Source organism: Chelonus insularis, unplaced genomic scaffold (assembly GCF_013357705.1).
Source record: "Chelonus insularis isolate UGA/USDA-ARS -01 unplaced genomic scaffold, ASM1335770v1 contig_26_pilon, whole genome shotgun sequence".
NCBI lineage: Eukaryota > Metazoa > Arthropoda > Insecta > Hymenoptera > Braconidae > Chelonus > Chelonus insularis.
In genome coordinates this window covers 152,540-172,369 of record NW_023276457.1, presented here as the reverse complement: position 1 = coordinate 172,369, position 19,830 = coordinate 152,540, and the positions used below count along the sequence as shown (strand labels likewise).

Here is a 19,830-nt window from a genome sequence, read left to right as displayed (position 1 = left end):
ATATACGAGATTGAAAAAATTTCGTTGCGCAAAAATTGAGTAAAATGAGAGTTTATTCATGGAGCAATCATACGTTTTTTTCTATCAAGTTGGTGATCGGAGTTTTTAATTGCTATGAAGTTCTCTCACTAACAGATTATAAAGTTAGTAACAAGTTAATTTTGCTCAAGCGCGAATATACAAATAATTAAAGTATTTTCTGAACAGATTTATTTTCTTTTAATATTCCTTTTCAGTTAATACGACAAATCAACAATATTTAAAATGAATTATTTTCTTCGGTTTTTTTTTGAAAGAAATTTAGTACATTTAATGACGCAATAAACATAACAACCAAAAACTTGGCGTAACTGTTAAGATTTTATAAAAGCATGAAATTGTAAAAATATTGAAAATATTTAAGCCAATCAATAAATAACAGTCCGGACAGATTCGTATATCGTTATGGAATATATTGAAAGTTCTAGCCTGGAAAATGTAATTTTTAATTCTAAATTAAGATTTGATTACGGCATTAATGAGTTCAAAAAATATTATATTAGTTTACAAATAACTATGGCAATCGCATACTTCCATGAAATGCAATCTAAAGTAATACATAAGGACATCAAACTAGAAAACATTTTGATCAACAAAGAGTGTTTCATACAAATCTGTGATTTGGGATTAAGCAAAATTAGTGATGCACCGTCTGTGCTAGATACCACCGTTGGCAACAATTTCTACGGAACACCACTATATATGGCTCCTGAAATTTCAATATTTTACGAACCAGTAACAACCCATTCAGATGTGTGGGCGTTAGGATGTTGTATTGTCGAAATATTCATAGAAACATGGACATGGACGTTATCAAAACCTGGTTTAGAGAATTTGAAAAATGAAATTTTGAAACGAAAAAAACCTGATTTATCAAAGGTTCCATCAGCGCTCCGAGGAATTTTTAGTGCTTATTTTGATCATGAACCAAAAAGAAGACCTGAAGCTAGTACCTTATTGAATACTCTCAAACATTTCTACAAGAATGATAGATAATATGTTGATATCATTGTGCTTCGGTTTCACTTCCTAGAGTTTTTTATAAATATTACCACTATTATTATAATTGAAACCTTGATCTTATTACTATTATAACATTCTATTGTTCGATTATGCTAAAAATTTATACTAAAAGTCTTGGGAGTTTCATGATAGATGTTAAATAACAAACGCTTATTATTTTCCGGTTTGAACTTATAAAATGCAAAGTTTATGTACCTCTTATTCTTATTATTATTATTATTATAACTTTAATAATTTGATGATGTTACAAATAAGTATTTGATGGTTTTAAAATAATGTTAAATAATAAATTTACAATACTTAAATTAGACTGCTTTAACTTATTAGGATTCAATTCAATAGCCTGTCAGTAAGTTTGTATTGATATTTATCAAGATTATTATCTGTTTAATATAATTAAATACTATATCGATCAAGCGCTGAAAGTATTAAAACTAATATATTGAATTTAATAAATAAGTTTAAATCTATTATTTTAAAAAGAAGGGAAAGCAAAAGACGTTAAGAAAGTAAAGAGAAAAATAAAAATTAAAGCCTGTTATAGTTACTTCAGGAAATATGTCAGACATTTATTTTTTCTAATTAGAGTATTTGATTCTAATTAGAAGATATACAAGTGAAAGAATTCATTGACGACAAATACGCATTGAAATTCATTTCCAATATAAAAGACATATGTCATGACTTTATTCATCCATTACCTGATAAAATTGAAGTAAATTACGATCCACGCGCATTGTGAGAATAATATATTGTTGCATATAGGGAAAGAAAAAAATTATTACCGTGAACAAAGAAGAAAATGAACTGGTATCATATGTCCGTTTTGAAACATAAGAAAAGGTAAAAGACATAGAAAAAGGGCTATTGATGTACATAAGTGAAATCGTTATTCAATTATAAGATCAATCATCATTTTTACTTCCTTTTTTGTTCTGGCACGATTGGCAACCCCGTATTGCCAGAACGTTTCACTGTACAAGACGGATATTTTCTTTTGTAATACTTGACAGACTGTACCAGCTTTTTGAATTTTAATTTCAAATAAAAGTGAAGAGTGTAACTTTAAAATATTCGATTACATAGCGAAAATATTCGTCAATTTAAAATTTTCAACGGATTTTGGAATCGCAATAAGTATTAGCATTGAACAAGTCTTTCCAACGGTTTAATGTCTTTATTGTTACTTTCATTTTCACTCGAGTAAGCTCTCACCAAAATTGTTAATTGTACAAACAATAATTGTATAAACTTTTATACATACATGAAAAAAATTACAATTGTTCTTTATAACAATAGCAAAAATCAAATTCTTACTGTGAAATTAATAACTGGAGGATAATAATTGATAACTATTTTCTCATTAGCAGTATGTTTCTAATTTTAATTTGACAAAAACGTAACTTTTTAAAGTTTATCAGGAAAAGATACAATGTATATAGATAGAATAATGTTAAATTTTCTCAAGATAATTAATGGAGAAAGAAAAAAAGTATGGTTTAATAAGTAAAGAAAAAAATAGAACGAACAATCCAGAACTACATATAGTTGTCAAACAGTAAATTGCATTGGCATTATTGCCGTCAACTGACATATATTTAACGTTTACAATCATTGAAACCGAGTGTGAAAGACAATTTGGTGGTCTTTTCGATGACTTCCTCAAATATTTTTTAACTCAGTGGATCAAAAAGACTCGTCCACAGAGATTTTGAGTGTACAAATTTGAGGACGACCGAACGAACAACTCATCAAGTCTTACCATAGAACAGTAAATGGTTCAATTACATACATTTAGAGCTTTATTCATTAACTAGGAAAATATCAAAATTTAGTTTATACAATTTCACTGATACCAACTGGTGAAGCCGTATCATTGTATTACCAGTTTCTAGCATCGCTGTTATACATAAAGTATCTTTATTAAGAAGTTTAGTTATGGACCAAAAATACAAAAGCTCAACTCTGTAGAGATCAAATCTTACCATCGCTTTAAAGATGTTTTTGGTGTCCACGCTTATGCATTTTACGCAAGTCCACGCATAGACTTATTTTCACAGAGATTGTGCTAAAAGACTTGAAAGTAAGTGCATCGATAGGATCTAAATCCTTGGTTTTCTATATTTTTTGAGTAAGATAACTTAAATGTGTTAAATGTTTAACGGAACAGATAATACGTTTATGAATGTTTTCATTTATACTTCATATAATCAACCTTTAATAAATTTTCAATAAAATAATATATGCTTCTTCCAACCGAATGAAATTTTCTAAATTAAGTATAATTTCATATTTTAACAAAATTATAAATAAATTGAACTTAATAGTCCTCACACTTATATTAAATAGTAATTTTATTTTACTAAATCTGAGGTTGATTAGAGTACAATTTTAAAACATTTTTACAAAACTATTATTTTACTTTTATAGAATTACATCTTCGATTAAATTAAACTATTTTTGCTGTTGATATAACATAAAAAACCGTTCTATGAACATAAAAATAGTTTTTTTTAATTGATCTGAGATATACTGTAAAAGTAATCATCATTCTAGTCAACTGATTGTTCGTTTTATTCAAATTGTATATAATATTTTATCTAGTTCACTATTTTCTTTGCATGAATACTTAAAAACAACCTGAGATAAATCGATTTTTGTTTTATAATAATTGCGAAGATAGTTTCTGTTAATTAAGTAAATATTTCTTTCAACATTAAAATTTACTTCATTCAATAAAATTTTCAGTCCACTGAAAATACATACTTTCAATCACCTAAAAATTCAATTTAAGTGAAACTTAAGTGAAGTTATATAAAATAAGACCTATAATTATCTCAACAGCATTAATGTCTTTAAACTAATTTTTATTTTTGCTACATTAAATTATCTTTTCGATTGTGTCAAGAACTATAGACTTGGCTCTAACTAATCAGTCTCTTCACTCAAGAAACTTTCATTTAGAATAAACAAAATTGTCAAATGTACAGCGCAGTAGACTCAAGTAGTTTGCGCATTTGGCTGTATTCAAACGTACGGAGTACTTGAGCCAAACGAATCTGGTTTGTCATCAGGAATTATTTTTTACAGTGTGGTTAACTATGGTGGCTCATCTTATTTACAAAAATATTTTTCGAATGAAATTTTAAGAATTAACAGCAATTTTTGAAGTGATTAAAATTAACCGAAAAAAATATTTATTTGTAAAAAAATTGATGACTTGGTCCAATTTTTAAAATACTTCATGAGTATTTATGATTTGAAAAAATTGACAAATATTTCAGTGAAAAAGTATATGGTTATTATATTTCATATTTGGCATTCTATGTGATTTTAATTATTTTTGGTATCCAAACATTCCAATAGTCTATCACATATGAATGTTGTTCTATTAGAGTCACTTAGGACGTGGACTTGGCGCAAAGTTTTACCGACATCTGGTGAAGTCGGTTTTGGTAGGATATGTAATTAACTTTTAATTGTTCAGTTATTAGTTAAATTAATTATAAAATGAATTTGTATGAGTTTTATTCATGTTCTAGAAAGCAGAAGTTCGATTAATTGAAGGTGAAGATATTCATAAAAGTATACGTCAAGTTTTAAGTCTTCATTCAACCGACGAATTTTGTGTCTTGTTATTATAGACAGGACAGAAAAGAACAATCGGCGTCGGAAAACTGAAATTTATCAAAATAATTAAAGTTACATAAATAAGAAATTATTTAGAATTTCTAGTCTGTATACAGTGCAATTATTTTTTTTCTGAAATTTATGATCCATATCATACACTTTTTTATTCTTAACTAATATCTTTATTATTGTAACAAACCATATCTTCATATTGAAGAAAGCTAACGCAGGAGACTAATTTATATATTTAATATTTTTTTGTTTCTGTACATAGGATCTGTTATAGTAAACAACAGATTAAATATTTATTTATCTCCATTTGGCTTAATAAAACAATATTTAAAAAATTAAACCCTATCCCATGTAATTTTTAGGTTACTATTGTTGTTGAAGCGAGTTCTTTGATAACTTATAAAAATGAGCTCCTGAAGAGCTCTTTTTCCTGAACTTCAATTCTCCTCCCCATTCGGCGCATAAGAGTACTTTTTGAGATCGTAGGGAGCTTTCGAGACAGCTGTTTCTGAGTTCCCAGTTAACACTGAATATAACACAAAGGTAACAATATGTAACAAGTTATATAACGAAAAGTTACATACATGTTATATAACTGTAATATATTGTAAAATAAGAACAAATAACAACTTTGGAAAATTAATAAATAAAGAAAAATGTTTATTGAAGATGGACAGCAATTAATTAAAATTAAAGAATCCGTGCGGTCAACTCAAATCTCAGTCAAAAACTGGAGATAAACAAACCTTCCCCTCGTTGCTATAAACAATCTAATCGATAAGCAATCGTCGTTAGTCTAATAATCATTAGATGGCGACATACAAATATTTTACAATATTGTCAAAGTAACAAGTTTATATTGCAGATGTCACACCCATGTGACGTTGTAGCTATATAACGTAGTAGAGGATCAGGTCAGGGGTTGTCAATTTGCTTTGCATATTGACACATTGACTATACAACGTAGTTATCTCGTGGCAATATAATTAGCGTTACATGCATGTTTGTATCCATGTTATATAACACTGTTATACTATGAAATGTCTCCTGGCGAAAGGGTTTTATTTCCGCGCCAGGAGAAAGAGAGAAATATATAGATGAGTTGGGGAAAAGGATGGAAGATGTCTGAGGGAGACAATGTATAGTTAGAATTCTCGTACGGGGAATAAGGGGATTCCTGGATATTGTAGAAATTAGGAAGGATCTCTAGGGAATAGGGATAGTTATTTTAGGGGATGAGGAATGCACTAGGAAGCGCGGGAAAGGTGGTACGAGGTCTCTCTCTGTCCTCCTTTGTCCTTGTTCATCTGTCTCTGTCACTTCTAAGAAGTTCTCGCCAGGTTCGAGAGCTTATGAATTTTGATTAGGTATAGCTCGGGTATTCCAAGGTCTTGGCGGGACAAAAAGTCAATTATATTTTTAGGAATGTAATTTTTCTGCGTGTTATCGTGTGTATGGTAATGCGTGTTCTCACCTACCTTTATCTCCCTCGGTGGTAGAGTCGTTGTAATTGAGGAGAGACGACGATGAGCGAGAAGATAGGAAAGCAATGATTTTAATTGAATTTACTTATTAATTGATTTTTATAATGAAGTTAATATTAATCAAATGAAATATATTTTAATTAATCAAAGTAATAAAATAGCAAGAAGCGACGATGAAAACTAACGCAGCGTCGGCGTGTAATACCGATCCGTCGGCTCGCGATGTTTATGGAAAAGAATGTACACTGTTTCCAGTATTCCTTAGCCGTCCGTTAATACCTGTAAATATGCATGCAAAGTGGGCAGGAGGATGTTATTCCTTGGGAATTGTCTTCCACGTGAAGTAATATTAACAATCTGTTTATTTATTGTTTTTATACAACTACGCAGGATTCTACCAATCCGTGACCTGAAGCGGACCTGCTTTCGCATGAATTACAGAATATTCAACTTAACAGTCTAATTGAGATTGTAATAATTAATTATGAACAATTAAAATGAATTATTATGATCGTACAAATCTCCGGAATACTAGCCGGGCACGAGAGGAACAAAAGGTCAACAGTTGCCAGAAGGGCCAAGTGATATCATTAACAATTATAATAATATATTACAATTAATTGTGGCGCAGCTCGCCCTATGCCCTTGTAGAAGGTACAGAAATGATGTACGAGCTCACCGTGATGATATCAAACGGGGTAATCCTGGGATGCCGCAGTGATTCCTTCCGTCGGATGATGGTACCCTTGGGGCGTCCTTCGACTGCTTTCCTCTGGTTCTCAGCGGCTGCAGCGTGTTTGGCGACTCTCTCGGTGAAGGAGGTTGTGCGGGAGACTGCCTGGCGTCTCAACCTGATTGTCCGTCCAACTCGTCCACCTAGATTCAGCTACGATGCTTTCGGTGATCGAACTGAGCGCGTAATACGATTCACCGTTTCTCGGGAACAATGTACTGATTAAGCGAACTTCTACGTTACTACACGACTAACGGCGTGCGCGGTTTCTTACTGGCTTGTCGCTAACTGACCAAGACTGATCAAGAATTGATCAAAGACTGATCACTGACTGATTGCTTCCGCGTCGTGCGTCGAGGTCTATAGCCCTGTTTTGGCGGGATCCCCCACCATACGTTGACTCCGCCTCTTTGCTCGACTGAAGCGCTGCTCTGCTGGATATTGTTGGAAGTTGACCGTCAATCGACCTTGGCTGGTAAAACAGGCCTCTGGTGTGCCGGTCATAGGTGTCGTGTACATTGGCGATACATGGCATGATCGCCGTATCGAATAGATGGCCTAGTTATAGGACAGATGGCGTTGTTGCTGAAACAGTGAACGTTTTTCCTCCCCGAGAGGGCGACATGAGTTTTGCTGTTCCGAGAGTTTGTTCCGTCCGGCATGGATGGCGCCACTTGTCCGAAATGGACAATGATCTCACTTATCTTGTGACAACTAGTAGTATATATTTTTTGTTATTTAATGTTATGTTTCTATGATATAACACTGTAATCTCTATGTTACATTATATTTGTTATGCAACTGTTATTTAAATGTTACGTAACATATTTTTACTAATTTTAGGTAACATTTGTTGCATACGCGCAATGTTCTTCTAATGTAACATCGCCACATCGATGTTACATACGTTCTTTGTATTGACGGCATATTCTACAGATGTAACATTACAAAATTCTGGCTATAGTTGTTTTTTTTTTCAATGTGTAGATAAATTGAGATTGATAGCCGATCAGGGTAAATGTTTCTAAGCTATAAGGATATTTTACAGTTCAAAAACTATTTGTGTACCTGAATTGTCAGAGAATTTCTCGATCACTTTATTATTGGCTATGTGTATTTAATACTCAGAAAATAAGGATTTTTTTATCAATTTGTTTAACCTAAAACATTTACAAATTGTTTTGTAATCTCAAAAATGAATAAATCTTAATTAGAAATAGAAAGAAGACATTATATATAATAATTATTACATAATAACTGAAATGAACTAAATAATTTACACAATTATTCTTATTTTTCTATATATTTATAGATGTAACTAAAATATATGTTTATATGGTCCTATTTTCAATTTGGGAATTAAGTATCAGAATAGCCTAGTGGGTAAAAACGTACAGTACCGGACATAAATGCTGTTCAATTTTTAAGAGTTATACAGGCGATTTCCCTATACCGTCCTATAGAAAATCACACAGCATTTATGTCCGGTACTGTAGGTTTAAGATTGTTTAGAAGTAAATCACATTTAATGAGAAATCATTGAAATTAATACTATAGGTAGTCGACTATTTCAGTCATGTCTCAGTAAAATTTCAAGTCGATTGGGAGCTTAGTAACGGAGTAAAAAAATCGTAAAATTGCGTCGTTTTAACCGCTTAACTACAGAGTAAATGGAAAGATTTTGTCGTCATCGCAATCAATTCGCGATAGCTCTTTTCGTAAAAAATGAACTTTTCATAAAAAACTAGCCACGCACTCTTCGAAATATTCTGCGTCGATCAATACCAAAATTATCAGCATTCGGAGATTTTTAAGCAAAATATTTTATAATAAAGTTTGAAAATCACGTCAAAATTTACTCCGAGTTTTTTTATCATACATTCGTTTAAATCAAAAAATTTTATTTTAATAAAATAATATTATATAATAATATATGTAATAATAACATAATATTATCAAATAAAATCGCATAAATATTTAATTACATAAAACTATATGTATTATCAAATATCTATATTTTCTGTATTTTCTACATTTATCACATTTACAATACTTGTCAAAAAATAAATTATATTATTTATAGTTCTTGAATCTTTGGTCACATTAGGACTGCCATTGACCAATTTTGCCAAAAGCGTCGTAACACCTGGTTCGCCTTTATCAATGAATATTTCTATTAAGCTATCATACGTAATAGAAGCCTCTATCAATTTATTACAAATCTTTTTTGAAATTACTTTGTGTAATGGACCTAGTGTTGTTGTTGCCAGCATTGCATTATGTTTTTTTTTCTCGGTCGAGCAAAAATTCTTGGATGCTCTGTTTTTTCTCAATAAAAGTATCATCACTTATCTTGAAATATTTGACTAGCTTCTCCAATATTTGTACATCCTCAATAGCATTGTGTGCTTCATCTGTAGACACATCATTTAGAAATTCTTTGGCTAATTCGACTTGACTTGTTTGGGTACGCCTGTTCAATAAACTGCGAAAAATTGGAAGCGTGTCGCTAAAACCAATTACAAACTTTTGAAAGGTAGGTATCATGCCTGTCTCAGCCATTGCTCTGATGAGACAAGGCTTATCAAAATTACAATTATGTGCGACAAGTAGGCAAGGTTTACCGAAAGAACCAAGAAAATGATGAAATTCGGACATCACACAATTTAGTGGTAACGTTTCCAATCTTTTGCCATGATAAAATAATTCACCACAACTACCTGTAAGACCGTGAACCTCACTGGCTTTAGGATTAATATCAGTTGTAGGAGTCACATATTTATTGAAATATGAAGTATTGCAGCCTGCCGCGATTTGCAGAATTCCAGCAGTACTCCCGAACCCTGTTGTTTCTAGATCAAAAAAATAATTTTTGTAGGTTCATTAGTTATTGAAATTAGATTGTTGTTATCCTGGTGTTCTTGTAATGGCTTAATCGTATCGCTAGTAGCAGATTGATTCAATAGACCCATACCGGATTCATATGTTGGACCTTCTACTCTTTCTTTCTTTTTCCTTAAAATCGTTCGATATTTTTTTAAAATATTTCGTCGGGCTTTGAAAGCAACTGTTGCTATTTTTTGTTTACGATTTCGCGCGAGTGTTTCTCGTCCATTAATATATGCATTCATATGAAAACCGGGTGTCAAATTTAATTTTAGTAATATTTCATTTATGCATCGATTACCAACATTTTTATTAGCAATTGCAAGGGCAACACGATGATGAAGAGAATCTGTCAAATCATAAAATCGCGATTTGGGAGCTCTGCTCACAATCATGGCATATCAGTTGTCGTTCGGCTGACTCGAGCTTGCAGTGACGAATTTTTCAACGTTTTCTGCTAATTTGTTGAAAAATTGAGACAAATCTTTATATAACGCCAAACTCTTCAGACCTCCAGGTATCGTCGAATGTTTATAATTTTCTTTATCTCTCTCAAAATTGCACCAGCTTCCGCAGTGGTCATGTTTGTTAAAAGAGTGATCAACTATTTGTTTTATTGTCTCTTTCATTGCATTTTTATTATTTTTATTTTGCGCAACGGCGTATGTAAAACATCTGTGCAGGTGAATGATGGCATTTTTCTTGAGTTCCGGATGATTTTTATTCATAGACCATAACGCTTTTTTAATATTCTTGAAAGAGTGATTAGCATCAGAAAATTTAATAACTTGATGATGGGATTCCTGGCGTACTACAGAGATGATTGAGCTATCATCATCCCCAACGAGAATTCCGATTTCAATTTTGGCTTCCTTAAGAATGGTGCTATGAGCAACTAAGTCTGCTGCAAGAGCTGGCTCCATGCTCTTTGCACTTCCTATACATTTTTTTCCACATTTATGGTCGCTGCAGGGATGCCCCGCATCACATTTCTTGCACTTCCGATTTTTAGTGTCAAAATCGAGAATTTTGCCGCTTTGAACGCCAATGAGAGCTCCGTAGCCGCTAAGACTATTATAATCTCTTCCTGTTCCTCGAGTAGGCCACCCCATATCGTATGATGCCGAAACACGAACAGTCCAACTGCTAGGAATAGCGGTTAAATCACTAGACAATATTTTCTTTACTTGATCGTCAGTTACATCAGGTATAACGAAATCTTCAGGAAAGTCATCGGTGCCAGACTCAATAGCAGACAATATTATCTTCACCTGATTCTCTGTCAAATTAGGCAACAGAAAATTATCCGGTGTTCCTTCTGGCCTTTTAATGAAAAATTATCAAATAATAATCATGAAAAAAAGAAACGGATGGAAATATTTTTGGAAATCAAGGATATGTTGGGTCATGAAATTCGGGGCTTTCAAAGAATTCTCATTTCAATCAAATTTATTGCTGTTTATTTTATTATGTTATACATAGCCTCATATCGAGACAGTAATAAATAAAATTAAAATTATGTTAAATTAATTGTAAAATTTTTTTTTTTTTTAATTTGTAAAAAAATTGCTTTATCGAATCAGACTTTTGTCGAAGTAATAAAACCATTTGTTAAATAATTTAAAAGAATTATGAACGAATTGTGAATGATTGGGTAGACAAATTTTTTCTTTATTTCATTTTGCATCGTAACCAAGCCGAGAACTACTATTCAACTAAGCAATATACTTTATTAAATAAATAAAATGTTGAAATCGTATTTTCATATATGAATCAATGAAATTATGATTACTACAATAAAAAGCACTAAAATAAAAATCAAAAAGTCATAATTGATGATACGAAGCACCTATAAAGCAATAAAAAACGGAAAACGGAAAAAAACCTACAAGGATTTTTTTATGGATAGGAAGTTTTCGAGGGTCAAACGTCTTTCTGAAGCGGCAGCTGCTTTACAACTTGTTTCCGCAACCTGGATCACAGCTTCTCCAACCAGCTCTTCATGCGTTTTGAGCAAGTGATTATTAAACGATGGCATATCCGAAACTCCTAATAATTTATTGAGATGTGTCCAACCCATACCAGCATCGATAAGTTCTAAAATAATATGAAACTTCCAGTTTTAAAAAATTTATTTTATTCATTTTAAAAAGACTTACCTAGTATGATTCGTGCATTAATTTCATACATTGTTTTGCCATTTTGGGCCGTAAATGTTTTGTCCGTGGTGATTGAATTTTCAAGCAAACATTCTTGACAGCGGATTATCATGAGTGAAGCTAGCCCATGCCGATTTTCCTCAATGATATTCGCTAAAGACAAGATCTGTTAACATCCTTTGCATCGGTCATTCTCAACTCATAAATCTAAATCAATTATTCTGCGTCCAAATATCATTTTCTGTTTTTTAGAAAGAACTTCAGATTTAGATTGAAAATGCTCGCTGGTTGATTTTTTTCGTTTCCGAACATTATGTTGTTTTAGTCGCAGATTGTACACAGCTTCTGCTACACATTTATTTTTCCACTTAAAACGCTTTTTTTGACATCCCAGTGGGAAATTATAGTAATGGGTCCGATTTTGCGAATCGCTAATTTTGACATATCTTCACGTTTTTTTAAGGTCCCCAGAGTTGAATACGATAGTTTTTACGTGGACGTCTGTGTGTGTGTATGTATGTATGTGCGTATGTTCGTACGTGCGTTCGGAATTATTTTTCGCCTCGAATATCTCGAGAACAAAGAATGATATTGACGTAGGACCAACTGCATTCGACGCGTAATTACGTAACTTAGAACTGATTAGATTTTCAGCGAAATCGGTCCAGCCATTTTTTATGCAGAATCAAAAAACTGAAAAAATAGTGAACTACCTAAATTCTGCAATTTATAAATTATACCATTTTTTAGACAGAATTTCGAGATCTTTTGAAAATATGAATATCAAATGTTTAGAATAATTGTACAAAAATATAATGACGGTATTTCATAAAAAAAAGATTTTTAAAAAACGAAATCAGCAATAAAGAAATTTTAAACTTGTGTTGGGATGGAGAAAATAGCGTTGAGGATAATAAAATAGTCAATGATTATTGTTAATAATAAAAAATTGTGTTCATAACGATTGAACATTGTTAATAACAAATGATTATCGATCGTAATAATATTTGAATAAAAAATTTTTTAATTGTTATGAACAATAAAAATAGCGATCTATGCAATATATTTGAATTCTTCCAACGCGTAATTTTTTCTTTTGCTAAAAAAAAGTTACCAACCGTACGACATGAATGGAAACTCATTCTTTTTGTTTATAACAATTGAATCTGTTATAAACAACAAAAATAGAGATCTATGCAATATATTTGAATTCTTCCAACGCGTAATTTTTTCTTTTGCTAAAAAAAAGTTAATAATAAATAAATTCAAAAGCCTATTGTAGAATGAATCGACAGTTTTTACGTGGACATCTGTGTGTGTGTGTGTATGTACGTATGTGCGTACATGCACACATATGCCTCGATTATCTCGAGAACAATAAATGATATCGATGTGGGACCAATTGCATTCGACGCGTATTACGTAACTTAGAACTGAAAAAGTTTCCAGGAAAATCGGTGAAGCCATTTTTTTTGAAGAATCAAAAAACTGGAAAAAAAGGAAATTACTCGAATTTTGCAATTTATAAATTATACCATTTTTTAGACAAAATTTTAAGATCATTGCAGAAATATGAATATCAAATGATTGGAATACTTGTATGGATATATGATGACAATATTTCATCGAAAAACAAAAATTTAAAAAACAATATCAGCAATGAAAGAATTTTAAACTCGTGTCAGGATTGAGAAAACAGCATTAAAGACGCTATAATAGTCAATAATAATTGTCAATAATGTGGAATTGTGTTCATAACAATTAAACATTGTTACCAACAAGTGATTATTGATCATAGTAATATTTAAATAATAAGTTTTAAATTGTTATAAACAATAAAAATAGGGACCCTTTCTATATATATGAGTACTTTGAACGCATAATTTTTTCGTTTACTAAAAAAATGTTACCAACCGTATGCCATAAATGAAAACATACTTTTTTCGTGTATAACAATGAAATTCGTTGTAGATAATGAAAAAAAAGATCTATGAGGTACATTCGAATTCTTCTAACGCACAATTTTTTCTTTTACTGAAATAAAGTAACTAACCATATGTTCTGACTTCAAGTCGGCCGGACGAGCAAACTAAAAACTAGTGGACTGTAATAATTAAGAGCAGAATAAAGAAAAAGGTTGGATGCTAGAAGGTTGCTTAAAAAATAGTTTATTAACACCAAAACTGTATGGTTTTTTCACTTTTATTAACAATTAACAATTACTAGTACAAGAGAGAGCACTAATCACTAAGTTTCATTGAGTTGTCCGTAATTCAACTATTTTTTTTCACTTGAAGATTGTTTGCTGTTAATGTTTCACCAAAAAACCGTCTCAAAACAGTGAATAGCAACATTCACGGTATACACCAGAGTTGTTCGGGTGTGCGATGTATATGTGAATGTCCGTGAGGCTCTATGGCGTCTACGCCAGTTCAGCTTCGCGCCCAAAGACACTACAACTGACTATACTGGACCACTAGCACTGATGAGAGTAACTTTGATGGTTCAATAATGTTCACGAGAGTTGACTGTGTATGATTGAGATTCTTTGTTCTCAAAAAAAAGGTGAGCTGACTGCAAAACTGCGAATTGACTGCGTAATTTTCTACAGAGTTGACCGCGTGATTTGCCTGGAGCTAACTGACGCCACAAGTGCTCGACCGCGTGCTTGTTGGCGTCGCTAGGGTCGTAGAGTTGCCTTCTGAGCCATGAGGAAAATACTTCCCGATGATTGGTCCAGTGAGTTGACTGACGCGCCGGTGGACAAGTCCGGCATTAACAATTTTTGAAAATTTCCCGACACACTGACTTGGGCCCCTCCAAGTCAGAACACCATATCAAATGAATAAAAACAGGCTCATTTCGTTTATAACAATTCCATTTGTTATATAAAATGGAAACGGGTTCTATTCAAATTGTTTTTTTATTTTTTCCACTGGGAAGTTGGTCGTGTGGACCTTTCGGGTCGCACCCAGATCACTGCAGAGCACTGATATTTTTATATTATTTTTACCATTATTATCACTTTTTTTCGCTTCCAATTTTGTTCTTTTACTATTTATTTTTTCATTTCTATCAGGATTCATAGTTTTAAAAATATAATACCCAACAAGATATTTGTTTACAAAATAACTGTGTGAGGTTATGTTATTTTTCTCACGAATGTCGAGTATACCATACTGAACACGGGTACCTAGAGAGCCCAAACAAGCCCGCAACGTTGCCGCGAATTTTCTTCATTTTTATTTTTTTTATTATTCAAACTTTTAATCATTTAAAAATAATCGACAGTATGAAATGATTATAACATCGATAAAGACTCCGTCTTATATTATTTTCAATTATATTTATAGCGTAAAAAAAACTTTAATATGGTTTAACAGTTCACAGGGCGAAAAAGAAAATATCTACAACGCCCAATGTATAAGCATCGGAAATCTCTCCCACTTTCGTCCATCCCCTCTTTACTTCTGAACAACCTTAAGTTGCGTGCGAGCGAGGGGTCGTAAGTTCGAATCCCCCCAAGTAGGAAAAATTCATTTCACTGAAGAAATCAAATTACACTTAAGGCTGGGCTGAAGTCAGAAAGTTTTCCGGAGTTGACTTTACGCCCTCGTGTTGTGCGACAAAAGGCCGAAGCTTGACATCAACTGAAATTGAGTAGGTAACAGGGAAATCGTTCGAAAAATGATAATTTTCAGGGATGCACTACAAAAAGGGGGCCTTAGGGCACCAAGAAATTTACAAATTTTTGAATAATCTGTTTCGAGCAAGACAGAGCACAGAATATATCTATCTGTCTCCGTCTTATTTTTCCGAGAAGACTGCGAGTTCGAACAGTTGACGAGCAAGCACATCCCCCACCCTCTGTTACCAAGCCTGAAGCTTATGATATCTAAACGTAAACAAAGCAAATGAAAATATGCTGGCTCTGTAGTCAGAAGGTTCGACAGTGATTTTACCGAATGGTGTTCGATTCAAATTGCGGCAAAAATTTTTTTTTATTTGAATTGCATGTAATTGCAATTTTATCATGCCAAAAATGAGTTTTAAATTTCAATTTTTATGTAAAATTATTTTTCAATTAATCGATGATAAATGAGAAAATATTTAAACAGGGCCATTAACCTTTTTTTGTACAAATACATTGATAATAGCCTTTTTTAACAACTTATTAACAATAAAAAATAGTTCAAACAATCCGCGGCGAGTTCCGGCACTTTGCGGGCAAGCTTTACCTCCACTCTCTGTGCCCAAGCCTACAGCTTATAATTTACAAGCATAAATAACTAGAATATTGTTATATACCTTGTCCTTATATTATAACTTAGTTTATTTATGTATATTTTACCTAACTTTCTAAATTCTTCAAACCCCTTTTTTCTATACCCTGTCATAAAACTGTACTTCAATATTTCCCCAGGAAACTACACTTTCCAAAATTCCCAAAATCCTCAACTACCTGATTCGACACAGTTTCACTAACCCAAAAAACAGCCTTACGTCACCAAACAACAACCCTTTCTATCCTGAATTTCATCCCATAAATACATCCAAATTTTAGGAACCTTAACACTCTTCTCTAAGACACCAACCTGTCTACTTGTCTTCTATTTTCTAAATCATACCATTTTATATTAGAACAACTGTAACCTGTACGAACTAATAAGTTTTCATAAATTTGAAGTAGAACTTAAATTCGTGTTTCATTGGCCATACAACAATATAAACACGATAGCTCTGCGGTCAGAGTGCTGGACTATTTTGCTGGGTAGGGTTCGATCCCAGTCATGGCAAAGTGTTTTTTTCTTTTTTATTTATCAAATTAGCATGTTATTATAATATGAACATGCCAAAAGTAATTTTTTACAACGATTTGATTTTCTTTTTTTTAAATTTATTCATTTAATCATTTGACGCCGAGTCGGAAAACCTTTATAAAGGGTTATAAACATTTTTTTAAATACAGTTCTATGAGCGTAGCTTTTTTTTAAACAATTTAAAAATATTCAGAAGTAGTTAAAACAATCCACGGGGAGTTCCGGCACTTCGCTGGCAAGCTCTATCCCCACCCTTCATACTCAAGCCTGCATTATATAACTTATAAACACAAGCATAATGTCAGAGATAATGTGTTAGCTGTGTGGTTAGAACACCAGGCTTTCATTTTACCGATTAGGATTCGATCTCAGTCAGAGCCAATTTTTTTTCATTAAAATTTTACGTAAATGCAATAATTGGTTGTTTATATTAGTTCAAAATCAATATCTATAGTCTTTTAGAGACAACATTTTCTAAAAAAGAGAATTCATAGTAACTCGTTCCTCACCCTCAGCTTATTTTCAGAAAAACAAGTTTTTTTTCGTAATTAATTGGAAGAATATTTTAGTAAAATATATAAATATATAAAGTTACTTAAACGAAAAAAAGGAAAAAAAAAATTTGCCATGACTAGGATCGAACCCTACCTATAACAAATCTTTTATTTATGCTTGTAAATTATAAGCTGCAGGCTTCGGCACAAAGAGGGGGGAAGGGGGTAGAGCTTGCCGGCGAAGTGCCGGAACTCTCCGCAAATTGTTTAAATTGCTGCTAAATATTTTTAAATTATTTTTGAAAAAAACTACATTTATATAACTCATGGAGAATATAATAAGGAGGCCGAGCTCAGGGATAGGATTTTGGTACTAAAAGTAGAGTTGGTGGATAGTTCTCCTAAATTCTACGGGCAGCGCTGATGTCAAGAAGCGTCAGAAAAATTGAAACAAGTGGGAGAATAGAAAAAGAGAGAGGGATAAGAAAATTAAAGCGCGACAGTGGGAGATCCGCCCACATTAGTTGAGGTCAGACAGCCTAAAGAAGAAGGTACAGAGAACATGATTTTTGTAGCTTCTAAAATCTGTAACTTTCTTTAACATCAATATTAAGGAATAAAAATTAGCAGAATAATAGAGAACAGTCTGATCTATGATCCTGTCTGATTGAAATGATTGAAAACCGTGAATCGACCTCGCGGGCAATTATGAGAGCATCAATTTTAGAGAAAAAGGTACAGAAACCATGCTTTTTCACCGTCTAAAATCTGTAACTTTCTTCAATAAAAATATTATAAAATAATGTACAATCGTGAATAGATCTTGCAGGCAGTTATGAGAGCATCAATTATATAGAAAAAGGTACAGAAAACATAATTGCTCTCATTATTGCCCGCGAGGTCGATTCACGGTTTTTAATCATTTTCATCAGACAGGATCATAGATCAGACTGTTCCCTATTAGTCTGCCAATTTTTATTCCTACAGTTCTTTAATAGATGATTATTGTTAATTAAATTGATGAGTTGGGAAATTTTTTAAAAGAGCGTCTGCTTCAAAAGTACAGCAAGACGGAATAGCTGGACGCTAAAAGGTCGAAGCAGCGCTCGCTAACTGTCCCTTCCGATATACAATATAGTCATTACAATTCCATATTTTTTTTACTGATGTTCGCAATCGTCAATTTCTTGTTTTTTTTTAAATTACTTTTCTGAACAATTTTTTTTTCTACGCGGGGAGTTGATTTCAGATTATTTTGTATTAAATTCAATTCTGTTAGTTTTTCATTTTGCTTCGATTTCGGTCCCTCAGAGGGAATCACTTTCTGTCTTCATGCTCCTCCTCCTCTCAATTATGATGCTCCGCCTTATATGCCCTCTCATCTTTTCTATTTCGACGCTTCCTGATGCCAGCGTCGCTTGTTGCGTTTCTGTGAACTACCCTACAACTCTACTTTTTGATACTTATTTTGCCTACTTCCCCAACGTCAGTGCGGCCTCATTATATTCTCCATGATATAACTGTACTAAAAAAGGGTTTATGGCCCTGTTCGAATGTCTTCTCCCTCAGCGTTTATTAATCAAAAGATTATAAAAAAAAAAACTTAAATTCTTATAAAGAATCAATTTTGGCTTATTAAAATTATAATTACATTCAATTCCACTAAAAAAAAAAGAAAAAGAAATTGGCCGAGATCGGGATTGAACCCTGCTCGGTAAAATAGAAGCATGGTGCTTCAACCACAAAGCCAGCATATTTCCAATCAAAATTTCATGTTTATTCATGTTAAACTACATGCTTCGATCCGTAGACTTGGAATTGAGCTCGCTTGTTGAAATTTACCCCAATAGAAATAATAATAATGGATGAATATATGTATTTTTAGTTATTTTCAGGTATTACATTAATTAATGTTCAATGAGTATCATCATATTCATTTATAATACTGCAATAGTCATCAAAGTGTAGGGCATTGTAGTGTGACACACTACATTTACATCACAACATGTATTGTACACACACAGATACAAATTACTCGCCAAAATGCAGGGCACCATCAGTTCTAGATACAGATTGAGCATTTTTTCAATATGGATGACTGAGGTTTTATTGGAAAAAAAGGAAGAGATACAAAGGTAGGGGCAATCACGAGTCCAAGCTCAGCCCAGATAACCAACCATGTTACAAAGAATACTTACATCCTAAAAACAGACTATTGCTACTTAGAACTATACAGTGTATGGTCTATACTAAATTTCCTGGCGCGATTTACAAAAGCTTTGTACTTATTTTAACCATTTTATCACAGTACAGCAATATCCTTAACTTGGTCTTAACATTAAGTTTTAGCTTTAATTAGATTTAATTTTTCTTTAACACCTTCTATAACAATTTTTCCAATATTATATAACATTTTTTATATATGATTGAACCAGAAACAAAACAAAAACTGAAAATATAAATAAACGACAAACAAATATACATTTTTCTTTTTTTTCCTTTTTAACTTATTCAATGTAACACCTATAACTGTATAGACACTTTTGCTTC

At 32.4% G+C, this 19,830-nt stretch overlaps 2 protein-coding genes across 2 annotated transcripts; one reads left to right on the top strand and one right to left on the bottom strand.

The window, feature by feature from the left end:
* Positions 1 to 555: 555 nt before the first annotated feature.
* Positions 556 to 1,035, top strand: LOC118065112 (serine/threonine-protein kinase Nek2-like). Its single transcript, XM_035080181.1, has one exon. It carries the CDS (start codon positions 556 to 558, stop codon positions 1,033 to 1,035), a length of 480 nt encoding a protein of 159 aa, XP_034936072.1.
* An 8,163-nt stretch (positions 1,036 to 9,198) lies between these two features.
* On the bottom strand, positions 9,199 to 10,202 carry LOC118065111 (uncharacterized). The gene is made up of 2 exons (XM_035080180.1): positions 10,109 to 10,202; positions 9,199 to 9,773 (listed from the first exon to the last, which is right to left on the bottom strand). The coding sequence occupies exons 1-2, from the start codon at positions 10,200 to 10,202 to the stop codon at positions 9,199 to 9,201; spliced, it is 669 nt and encodes a 222-aa protein (XP_034936071.1).
* Between the last annotated feature and the right edge of the window lie 9,628 nt (positions 10,203 to 19,830).

Excerpts from the sequence above, each read along its gene's own strand:
- LOC118065112 (XM_035080181.1), top strand. The coding sequence starts at position 556 with ATGGCAATCGCATACTTCCATGAAATGCAATCTAAAGTAATACATAAG.
- LOC118065111 (XM_035080180.1), bottom strand. The coding sequence starts at position 10,202 with ATGATTGTGAGCAGAGCTCCCAAATCGCGATTTTATGATTTGACAGAT. Across the intron at positions 9,774-10,108 it reads AATTGCTAATAAAAATGTTG|AAACAACAGGGTTCGGGAGT; the intron begins GTAATCGATGCA and ends TTTTTGATCTAG.